The 12,498-nt window shown below is 39.4% G+C and overlaps 1 protein-coding gene across 1 annotated transcript in view; it reads right to left on the reverse strand.

The window, feature by feature from the left end:
• Positions 1-12,498, reverse strand: part of FREM2 (FRAS1 related extracellular matrix 2) — a 170,479-nt gene that overhangs the window by 26,605 nt on the left and 131,376 nt on the right. Inside the window, exons 9-14 of the mRNA XM_053563919.1 lie at positions 11,008-11,205; positions 9,183-9,347; positions 8,490-8,672; positions 5,101-5,231; positions 1,748-1,906; positions 195-498 (exon numbers count right to left, since the gene is read on the reverse strand). Coding sequence (XP_053419894.1) covers positions 195-498; positions 1,748-1,906; positions 5,101-5,231; positions 8,490-8,672; positions 9,183-9,347; positions 11,008-11,205 — 1,140 coding nt within the window. The remainder of the gene's footprint in view (positions 1-194; positions 499-1,747; positions 1,907-5,100; positions 5,232-8,489; positions 8,673-9,182; positions 9,348-11,007; positions 11,206-12,498) is intronic.

Raw genomic sequence — 12,498 nt, forward strand, 5'->3', positions numbered from 1 at the left:
TCTGCTATGCATATTTATGAACTCTTCGTGTAGGGAAAAGCCTTCCTAGATTTTAAATTTGAAATAAAGATACTTTTTAAAAGTTAATAAAAAAAATACACGGGACATTTGGAAGAATTAATAACCAGAAATTAGACATTTGTCTAATTCCATGGTCTTGCAGGGATCTTCATGTGAAAATGGCAACACCCTACCTTCCTCTCTGCCGATGGTTACAACAGAGCTCATCAGCTCTAGACCTTCATTCCCATCCGTGTTCACAGCACGAGCTGCACACTGTACCCGCGAGCCAGGCTGAAAGTAGATGGAGTCCAGCGTGATCATCTTGGATGATGTGAAAAAGGTGTCAAAGTCCAGTTCTCTCATGGGGCTGGTTACGCCATCGGGGCCAGCAGGTGCGCTGATCAGCCATCGGTATCGTGTCAGAGTGTCATTGATATTCTCACTTGCGCAGATAGAGCCTGTTTTGTCATAGTCTGGATATTTGGGGTTGCAAGCCTATGACAAATAACTGTGTTAGGACCACACAGTATAGAACAACCTGGAAACTATTCCTCTCAAGTTCTCTCTGTCATTATGCTTCATTGCTACTTTGCACCCATCTCTACGTGTTGTTCATGCAATTTCTACATTTCTATATCCAGCCACGATAGCTTCCATGATCACGAATATTGCATTTCAGATAGCTCATTGGACATTTCTATGTCTAACTTAATATGTGTGAAGTTGTTATTCATGCCATCTCTTGAATCCTCAGAGTTGCCAAATTATCCTTGTTCTCTCTCTTTTTCTCCCTCTCCTCTCCCTCTCTCTTTCATGTTACCCCAGCAGGTCAGTGTATTAACTCAATTGATTCTTCATGTGCATTGTTTAGGTGGGTCCCTTCCCTGCCATTTCCATCACTGCCTTCCTGTCCCCTGTGGGGCCTTTTCTTCCAGTCCAGTGACACACTACTTACCACCCTGTGGACCCCCCAACATAACCCCTTGGATTATTCTTCTGTGCAAGAACTCCCTGCTACTCAACAAGCAAAGTTCTAATTCCTTTATGTGGCATTTAAAGAGCTGAATAATTCAGCACCAAATTCTTATTTCTGCCTTTCTAATGCAACAAACTTTTTTACAACTACATATTATCTGTAGTCATTAGGGCTGCTGTGCTATAAAAATAAGTCATAGTTATAGCTTGCAAGGAGCTTTTACTTTAGAGCTTCAAGAGAAGGCAAGTAAAAAGAGTAGTGATGATGTGGCATTTATTATGCTATTTTTCTATCTGTAGGGCATGCTGCAATCCCCTCTCTCTGGAATGACATCCCTTATCTGGCTTAAATTTATTATTATCTGAACGCCCCAAGACTGCCCTCATCCACGGAGCTGCGCTCCAGCTCCTTGTTTATATCACTCTCATAACAATGATAACATCCTGCCTTTTATTAAGAGTTACTTATTTCCATATATTTTTCTCTTTCTTATTTTTAAATTCCTTAAGTAAATTTCTTATTGTATTTTTTCTTTTTTTTGTCAGTGACAGACTCAGAGATAACACAGTCTGTGTTGTGTTGAGGAAGAAAAATGGGAGCTTTATATGATTCATGTTATATTTGCAACGTTCAAAGCTTAAACTTGCAGTATTTTCCTACTTGTGTTTCTTCATGACAAAGCCAGTATTACATTGGTTAAAGTTTACAATTATTGAAAATAATTCTTACAATTTTCCTCGATTGTAAGATCGAGGAAAGATCACTCACTGTGATACAGATGACAGGATAGCCAGACACGGGGCCAGTACTGTCCTTAGCTCTGGATGTGTCATCGTACATCAAGAGGGACACAATCTGAGGGATGGAAGGAAACGTGACATCTGCCATGCTGTTCATTTCTTCTATATACACAATGGCCTTGGTCACCTAGGGAGAAAAGATAATCATCACTGATTAGGGAAACACTAGCTTTTTCTGCTTCCAGTGTACAAGACAACATGCCTGGCAAAGTCATGGCCTCGTTATGATGAAAACTGTCACACTCAGAGTCCCTGTATGCAACAGGGCCCTGTGTGGCCTGTTGCACGTGACCTTGGCACCATGTTCACATCTTATGGTTGCAGGGGAGGGCACCTAAGTCCGGGGCAGCTAATTCAAAGGTTGGTTAGTGACCTACAAGGTTTATGGACTGGAATTTTTTTCTTCAATTTGTGATGATAGTAGCTAAATCTGTCTTGGGGCTGTGGAGTGGAAATTCTATGAAAAAGTCAGTTAATTGATAGTGGGAGGAATGCTGAAAGGTATCTTGAGATAAGGGAGATCGTGGAAGTGGTGGGAGAGTATGGCTGTGATGCAGCGAAGTCAGGGACAAGTATCACGTCAAAGAAAAGGGGCCAGAAGGCCCTTCCCGGGCCACAGGCAGAGGAGGGGAGAGCTCTCAACAGCACAGGGGTCCGTGAACCTCTGCTGCTGGACAAGGTGACAAGGACACCTTTCTGTAAATCTGCCATGGATCCTGAAGAACTGTTCATAATCTGACAACATACATGGATTACATCATGGTTTCCAAATCTATTTTTCCATGTATATTATTAAAAGAAGCTTTTATCACCAGAAGTAATTTGACTGAATTTTTCTCTTCCTTTGACCCAAAGTTTCATAGAGTACTCCATAAAAACAATAATGGAAGATTCATTTTTATGTGATCAAGATATAAAAATATATTTGGTAAAGATTTTCTGCCCCCTGTTTTGAACCCACGCAATAGTGTGGTAAGTCTCAAAATTTCTACCTTTTTGTATTAACTTGATTTATTTGATGTCCAGAGCCTTATGACCAAAATGTTAGTCTTAAAATGTTTTGGTTCTAACATTTGTTTTCTGTACTTCATTTAATTTACATAGTATCATCAATCAGATTTTCCTCCAAAAAAAAAAACCAAAAAACATAATTTTCACAGAATTTTGACCTTTACACCAAAAATAAGTTTTAAAACTCTGTGTCTTGGTTAGGAACAGATACATTTTTATGTCTATGCTTCAATCTCCTTCAGGCAGGGCCTCTGGCCCCTTGGGCCCATCGCTGGCATCCGCTTCACGATGCCCACACTCTATGAGTGGTCTCTCTATGGTCTCCCTAAAATTTCTTGAATTTTAAGTATTACTTGAAAAAGGGCAATGCACTGTGGTAGAAATACAATTACACAGTGAAGATTTAACAAATGACAAAAATATTTAAGGGAAAATTTTTTTCAACTTGACTTCAAACTGATAGTGAAACAAATAATAAAAATGCAGTCGACCGCCATTGCAGTACACTGAGCTCCACAGAGACAGCGCCGGGGCAAGTGAGAGCCGGAAGGGCACTGGGCGACTCTGTGCCTCGCTGAGGAAAAATAACTAAACACGGGCAAAGGAGATCCTAAGAAGCCGAGAGGCAAAACGTCATCCTACGCATTCTTTGTGCAAACTTGTTGGGAGGAGCACAAGAAGAAGCACCCAGATGCTTCAGTCAACTTCTCAGAGTTTTCTAAGTGCTCAGAGAGGTGGAAGACCATGTCTGCTAAGGAGAAAGGAAGATTTGAAGGTACGGCAAAGATGGACAAGGCCCGTTATGAAAGAGAAATGAAAACCTGTATCCCTCCTAAAGGGGAAACCAAAAAGAAGTTCAAGGATCCCAATGCACCCAAGAGGCCTCCTTCGGCCTTTTTCTTGTTCTGTTCTGAGTATCGCCCAAAAATCAAAGGAGAACATCCTGGCCCATCCGTTGTTGATGTTGCAAAGAAGCTGGGGGAGATGTGGAATAACACTGCTGCGGATGACAAGCAGCCTGATGAAAAGAAGGCTGCAAAGCTGAAGGAAAAATACAAAAAGGATATTGCTGCAGACTGAGCTAAAGGAAAGCCTGATGCAGCGAAAAAGGGAGTCGTCAAGGCTGAAAAAAGCAAGAAAAAGAAGGAAGAGGAGGAAGATGAGGAGGACGAAGAGGAGGAAGAGGAGGAGGAAGATGAAGAAGAAGAAAATGATGAATAAGTTGGTTCTAGCGCAGTTTTTTTTTCTTGTCTATTAAGCATTTAACCCCCCTGTACACAACTCACTCCTTTTAAAGAAAAAAATTGAAATGTAAGGCTGTGTAAGATTTGTTTTTAAACTGTACAGTGTCTTTTTTTGTAGTTAACACACTACCGAATGTGTCTTTAGATAGCCCTGTCCTGGTGGTATTTTCAACAGCCACTAACCTTGCCTGGTACAGTCTGGGGGTTGTAAATTGGCATGGAAATGCAAAGCAGGTTCTTGTTGGTGCACAGCATAAATTAGTTATATATGGGGATGGTAGTTTTTTCATCTTCAGTTGTCTCTGATGCAGCTTATACGAAATAATTGTTCTGTTAACTGAATACCACTCTGTAATTGTAAAAAAAAAGTTGCAGCTGTTTTGTTGACATTCTGAATGCTTCTAAGTAAATACAATTTTTTTTATTAAAAAAAATGAAGTCGATTTAAGCATAGATATAAAAACATATCTGTTCCTAAACATGACACGTGGTTTTAAAAGTTATTTTTGGTGTAAAGGTCAAAATTCCATGAAAATTATGTTTATTTCGAAGAAAATCGATGCAATATAAATTAAATAAGTATAGAAAACAAATATTAGGACTGTAGCATTTTGGTCACAAGGCTCTGGATGTCAAATTCTGACAAAGTTATTAGAAATCAGTGGAGATTTTGAGGGTTCACAAACTATCTTGTGGGTTTAAATGAATGTTTTAATGAGTTGTGGCACTGAATTAGTAGTCCCTCCCCTTACGCTGAGATGATGCTTTCGCTCTGGAGGTTAATCTCCAATCATTACTGATTGACATGGAGAATGGAAGTGGGTCAGCATAGGACCCAGACTCCAGTCTTTGAGTTTCCATGATGTTTTCAAAGAAAGGGAGAGGAATTTCTTGATTATGACATAATCAAAACAAAATTTATTTAGATGGTGAAAGGAATTATGCGCACCTCTTTCACATAAGGGTTGTATGAAGTGTCCGCACTTTGCTGTATACTAGTAACAGCCGGTAAGCATTTTCTGTGACAAATGCGGCCATGAATTTGTAGACACACTGCATTACTTACCTGAGTCTCTGCTATCATATTTTCATCAGGTTTTAGGTGAACAGTGAAGGCCTCTTTCATCTCTCTTATCTCATCAAAGATGACTTCAATTTCAACAACGTGCTGGGTTTCTCCCTCCTTAAACTCAATTTCTGCAAATGCAAAATCACAGACTTAAATCTTTTGCATCTGCACCTGGGAAGTTTTTTTTAAGCTGTTTTGACTGTGGTCTGCAATGAACAATATATTTCACATTGTGGCCCAGTATCTTTATGCGTGTGTGTGCACATATATGTGTAAAAAGAACCAAACGTTTAACAAACATCACTTATTCTTACTCTATGCGCTGAACATTGATATTTTCTATTCTCTTATATTTTATCTAAAAGAAAATACTCATTGTAAGCTATAGATTTGTTGGTCGACAGTTTGAAAGGACGCTGACTTATGGGACAATAAGTAGTTCTAATATGAGGACATAAAAGATAAACTCACCTCTCATTCTCCAGAATTTCTAAACCAACAGGAGTCAAATGAATGTGATCACAGGTATAATCAAATGTGAATGACATTTACATTATGTATATATGTGGGGAAGTTAAATATAAAATTGTTGAGTTTTTTTATCTATTATCAAATTATATTTCAAAAAGACTTTTTGATGTTCTTCTTAGAAATTCAGAAAAGTTGCTTTAGATAAGTGTTAGAACTTCTTTCCGGCTCCCCATCTCTCTCATTAAAAAGAATTGCTTCACTGTCATGAAAATTGCATCCAGTTATCAAAGTCCTCTTAACTGTTCATTTCAACATTATTAAAACATTAAAATTATTAGATTTTATTGAACTCACAATTAACCAGCTGACTACATTGCTAAACGTGGTAAACTATTTTGTTGGCCTTACTGTGCTCTTGGAGATACTGTTTCAAATGAGAAAATGTAAAGACCACAAAGACAGGCCAATTAGAAGAGGTAATGATCGCTGCTTTCTGCAATTCAGTCATTGTAGTTATAAATTATAAATCTTCTAAAGTTGGGCAGAAGAAAATACATCTCCAGTGTATGCAATTATCAGCTATAAAGAGGACTTTTTTCTCTTTATAAAGATTTTTTTATTATTTAAAATCAGCTCTCTTTCTATTTTTTTTTTTTTGCAGTTTTGGCTGGGGTCGGGTTTGAACCCGCCATCTCCGCTTTGAGCCACAGGTGCTACCCAGCTTGCTCTCTTTTTTGAGACAGCTGTTTTTCCTACTGGCCTCGGGGTGTCCTTTGAGGCTATCTGTCCCTGACTTTCAGATCCTGAGAGAACTTCGGTTTTGATACAGAGAATGAGAATAGTCGATCATTGGTGGCCTACTACTTTGTTTGGCCTCACTTGTATAACAGGACATTACAAAATTAGTTTCTAATACTTAAAAATATGGAAATTTTATAGGAAAATACAGATGTTTTGAGTTCTTTTGAAGCTTTCTGCACTGCAACAGTCTATAGCAACCAGGTTATAATAGTGCAGGTTTTTCTCAGCAAGGAATGGACTTGCTGGTTTAATAACACTGTAATAATTCCATTTCCCCTCACATTTCCCTTGCTTTGCCCATTTTCATGGCTTGTCTTAGCCCTATAAGCATTCGCATTTTTATCACCCCTAAGTTATAAATACAAGCCAAATTTCTAAGAAGTTAAAAACTTAAAAAATTAACCTAAAATATTTGAATTATTATTTTCTGATAGTACATTTGCCAGATGGTAGTCAAGCTTTCTCATTCACATTTACCTTGTTACTTTAGACATTTTTAGTGCACAAAAAGGTCAACTTTTATTTGACATTTAATTTTTTCTGCTTATTTGAAAAAGCCTGACCTCAATTTGAACCATACAAAGAGATAATAGAACATTTCTGAAAAAAATTCCTTAAATTTTTACAATAAAGCATTATAAACAGCATGTTGACATATATGGGATAAAAGAGACAAATAGGCTGACTAAATATTATTTAACTTTTTTCTGACATTATCTGCCAGCTATTTACTACGTAGCTCTAATTCTGTTTCTGTTTAAGCAAAAGGGACTGTTTTATTTCTAAGTAAAACAACTTCTATTAAAGATCGTATTATTAATAGTTGGAAGATTTTTCTTTCATATAAAACCTGCACGTTAGAGATTTTAGATTTCACATTTCACATTTTAGATTTCAAATTCACCAGCTAGTCAGTTTTTTCTCTGCTTTTGGATTGCACAGGGCCGAGGCAGAAGTAATGCCCTTTTGTGCTGGGGTGTGATGTTGTTACATTACAGAAGCATTACACGTGAATAATGCGGACTACAGATAACGGCACAGATTGTGTCCTTTTTTATGAGCCAGTAATCTATACTGATCTTTTATCACAAAATCATAAGCACGTAATTCTGTAATATAACAATGTCATAGTCAAGGACAAAAGGCTGTTACCTCTGCTGGACCCTGTATGTGATTTACTTCAAATATATTATTATTCTTTACTTAGAGAATAATCTTAGGATATCTTTGATGTTCTATAACGGTTTATCAAATTATTATTCTTAGACACAAAGACAATACAAGAGCCTTTGTAGAAGATGTTATTGTTTTTCTTGCCTTGTTAATTACTGGTTCAGTGACACCTATCAGTCACTTTCTAAATCTTGTTTGCGAGGTAGGGCTGAAGACGTCCTGAAGTGCTATGATCCTCAAGAACTAAACATTATTGGTGGTTAGAGGGGGGAAGTAGAAACAGTGTTTAGGTAGAACGCCACATAATTCATACACTTAATTTTAGACATAAATTTATGCTTACTAGGTCTTCATATAATTCAGAGAATGAGCGAGAGGGAAGAACAGATTCGTTTTAGTTACTGATAGAAGTAAACGGTGAAATGGCCCCAAAATCTGGAAAAGGAGAGGAATGAAAAGCATCCGTTGGAGGCTCCTGAGTCCCAGAAAATTCATGGTCCCTGTAGTGGTATTTCACCACACTTGTACTGTCCTTGGTTAGCACAAAGTTTTCTACCTTTAGCTTTAGACTGTTGAGGTTCTCTAAAGGAAGACAGGTTGTCTAATGCTGTCATGCAGATTTCAGGGTAATAGAAAATTAGGGGGAAACCAGTATTTTAAATGTGATGACTTATGACAGAGGTAAACCAGTAAAAAGGTAGACTCAAAACAGAAGGTCATCTAGCACACCTAAAAATGTCCCTAAGTTGTAACACATGTACTCTGTACGTCATAAGGCAAAATCCTAGCCATATAGTTCATTGTTCCTCTTTTCCTAAAGTGTTGAACTGAAAAGAGAGTGCCTATTTGTATTTCCATTGGATGCTTCTCCTCTTTCCTCAAGGGTGCCAGCACTAAGGCCAGTGTGGGCCTGATCTATCCGGAGACAGGCCGGGCCGCACCTTCAGACACAGGGTGGTAGTCTTCTCCAGAGGTGGCGGAGCCGTCCTTGGTGTGGACTCTCACGATGGAAACCTTTGACGTGTCTCCTTGGCGAATCACTGGAATTTTTATGACTGCTGACTCTCCTGGTTCTTTAGGTTCAGTGACACTAAATTTGGTTTCTCCAAATTTAATGATGGTTTCTAAAATTGGGGGAAACACAGACAAACGGAGTGTTAGTGAGGGGAATGCGTTCTCCCTGCCTTTCCTGTTTCTTTGTGTGGGGAGGAGCTGGTTACTGCTAGGCTGCTGGCTTCCCCGACCCTCATTCAATGTCGTGGTGTGTGTGGAAGGAGAAGCTGACAAGTGTAGCCCCCTCCTTCCTGGGAACCAGCCAGCTCCTGGTGCTCTAGGCTCTCCCCATGTGCCATCAATTATAGGGGAGCAGGCCCCTGAAAGGGGGAGAGGAAGGAAGAAACAGTTGCTCTGTGAATGTTTGAGATTCCATCTTCAGGTATAAGTTAAATTCTCCAACATCAACGGTTTCAGTTTTAATGGTTTGTTTTGGTTCCCTATTTGTGTTGGTCTCTGTTGCTTAATTGCTTAAAAACCCTAGTCAGAGAGAGGGAGTTATTTTCTGAACTATCTGAATCTTTAACTCAGGTCGATTTCAGTTCCCAAGTTACAGCTGAGCATAAGAAATGGCTTCGTACTATCTGCGTCGTCTCGGATCCTTATGAGAGTTTCATTTTGTTCACCAATGGCAGCCCCGAAGGGGGAGTTGCTTTGTGGTGTGCCCAGGACCAGACGCAGCTCCTCCACCTCCTCGTAGAGGGTGTCATCTATCAGCTCAAGGACACAAGGCTTTTCCGTCTCACCTGGAACAACACAAAAGTCAGCTGGTCAGTCGCAGCCCACAGGCCAAGGGGACACACCTCAGCCAGAATGGAAGCGCCCTGAGGACCAGGATGTGGCTTTTCTTTCCGTTGTACCAGTGCAAAGAACAGTGTGTAGCATTAATCAGCCTTCAGAAGGTACTTGCTGAAGCAGTGAGTAAATGTTTGAATACATGCAACGCCAGGCTTTTATTTGTACAGAGAATTTCTTTCATTTTTGTCTTTAAGTTCTGTTATTCGTCTTGGAAAACAAGGGGAAAAGTAAATACTAATTTCTAAAAATGAATTTCTAGTATTAGCATCAGGAAGCAAAGTTTGTAGCAGCCTTGGATAGTTTGACGTTGTTCTTTTGACCGCAACACTAGTTTCTAATATGACTAACTGAAAATCATTGAGCCAAGAACAATTAGGCCTTTGCTTCTAAAAAGTGGGACCAGTGGCTCGTCACCCATAGCTCATTGAGTAGGGTGCCAGCCACATACACTGAAGCTGGTGGGTTTGAGCCCGGCCCGGGCCTGCTAAAAACAATGACAACTGCAACCAAAAAATAGCCAGGTGTTGTGGTAGGCACCTATAGTTCCAGCTACTTGGGAGGCTGAGGCAAGAGAATCGCGTAAGCCCAAGAGTTTGAGGTTGCTGTGAGCTGTGACACCACAGCACTTTACTGAGGGCGATGTAGTGAAATTCTATCTCAAAATAAATAAATAAATAATGGGACCAATATTATATTTTGAATTTTCCCCTATCTAATTAATAAGTCTTTAAGATATTTTTAATGGCTATAGAAAATACCATCATATGGCTGGCTAAATAAATAATTCTCAAATTGTTTTAAATCTCGCATTACCATAAGTAACTTTGTGATGAAAAAGCACATAAAAGGATCTTTCTATGCATTTACAATTCTTTTTCTTAGAATAGACTTCTGTACGTACAATTAGTAGATCAAAGAGACCAAATATGCTAAGGAAATAAATACATATTAAAAACAAAACACCTAAGCTAGGCATGGTAGCTCATAAACATAATCCTTGCACTCTGGGAGACCAAGGCAGGAGGATCCCTTGAGCTCAGGAATTCAAGATCAGCCTGAGCAAGAGCAAGACCCCATCTCTGCTAAAACCAGAACAATTAGCAGGGCGCTGTGATAGTCACCTGTAGTTCCAGCTACTTAGGAGCCTGAGCCAGGTGGATTCCTTGAGCCCAAGAGTTTGAGGTTGTTGTGAGGTAGACTGAGACCATGGCACTTTAGCCTGGATGACAGAGTGAGACTGTGTCTCAAAAAAAAAAACAAACAACAAACCCAAAACAACAACAACAAAAAGCCCTATTTCTTTTTATTTCGTTTCATTTAAACATTAAGTTTGATTCCAAGCATTGTGAAATCTAACATTCCATATACCCTTGTCTGCTAATTTTGGCATAAACAATAGAGCACATCCATGGAAATCTGTAAGTTAAAACAGAAACTGAAAGGGCATTCATTCACCCTGCTAAAATCTACCTCACCTTGCCATTTAAACCATACAACCATGTCATATGCTAGTTAATATTAAGAAACTTATATTCCCAGGATGTATTATTTCACAACAAAATCTTGGCTTCCTCAAATTTCATATAAAAATTTCAAGCTCCAGCTTACCAGGGAGGAACGTGATGATGGAGACATCAGTGTTCGGGCGCTCTTCAAAGTCCATCATCACCTGAGCTGAGCCCTGCCGACTGTAGCATCTCACTGAAGACATGTACTGGGTGTTTCCACTTCTGTGGATCACTGCGGCGATTCGCCCATCGTTCTCACTACCAGTATACACCCGTTCTTTGAACTGCATCTTAGGCACTACAAAAATAAACTCATGGATCAAGATGAACAGAGATTTCCTTAAGGAAAATGACATTTCAGAATATGTGGTTTAGTAGAAAGGATAACGGAAAGAACTGGATCTCTCCTCCCTCACTTGCCCATGTCTTGACCTTGAACAAATCACTTCAAGAGTTTTGATTTCCTTACCTTTGATATACAACGAAATGCTACAAAAAATAATAGAATAAATCACAGACCTTCAGATTTTTCTATCTATATGTTTCCTAGTCATGAGCATTTGCAGAATTTCCTGATAATGAAGAACATTAAATACAGCACACGTATTATGAGCCTCGTTTACCCAGATGATGTTGAGAAAGTTGACAATGAGTATGTGTGTGTGTGATTTTTAATTGACACCTGTGCTAGGTCAGTTATGTACAGATCTCACTGATGACAGGCTAGATTCCACCAAGCACTGTGACAACCACCATTTGAAGAGTGCTGAGCATTCCCTCGTGATGACGTGTGTCAGAGGGCCCTGCCCTGTGTCTGCAGCTGGTTGTCTCAGAACAATATTTTTGGCACCTTATTAGGGAAATTTCAGGAATATCTGGGGGAAGGAGAAGACAGAAAGCATCTTGGGCTGAGAAGTAGAAAAAGATCACTGACACCCAAGGGTTCGTGTGCTTCTATATGGCTCCACTCAGCCGGGTCAAGGGGAATTCTGGAGAAACCATTAAGATACTGATCATGATACTATTTGGGAAGAAGACTAAAAGTTTTCTTCTGTGACTGTCAGATGCTATCAAAATAATCAGGAGAAAGGAAGACACAGCTAGCTGGGATATTTGTATGCATTGAACTGTGTCCTTCTGAAATCCACAGGTTGACATCCTCACCTGCAGTGCCTAAGAATGTGACCTAACTGGTAGGTAGGGTCTTCACTGGTAGGTGACCAAGTGGGGGAGGTGGGTGGTGGTGTCCTAATCCAGTACGGCTGGTGTCTCCATACAAAGGGAAAAACCAGACACACAGACACTCCTAGAGGGGTCACGATGTGAAAGATGTGGAGAGACTTGAGGGCCAGATGGCCATTTACAAGCCAGAGAGAGAAGCCTAGAACCCCCTTCGCTTACAGGCCTCAGAAGGAACCAGCAACAGCAGGATTTTGGATTTCTAGCCACAACGATGAGACAATAAATTTCTGTTGCTCAAGCCACCCAATCTATATGTTTATTATACCTATATATAAACTAGATTAGGTATATATAGTTTATCATTTTACTTATATATACATGTGTTTTGTGTGTATATATGTATAAATCT

This window comes from Nycticebus coucang, chromosome 15 (assembly GCF_027406575.1).
Source record: "Nycticebus coucang isolate mNycCou1 chromosome 15, mNycCou1.pri, whole genome shotgun sequence".
In the NCBI taxonomy this organism is placed as follows: Eukaryota; Metazoa; Chordata; class Mammalia; order Primates; family Lorisidae; genus Nycticebus; species Nycticebus coucang.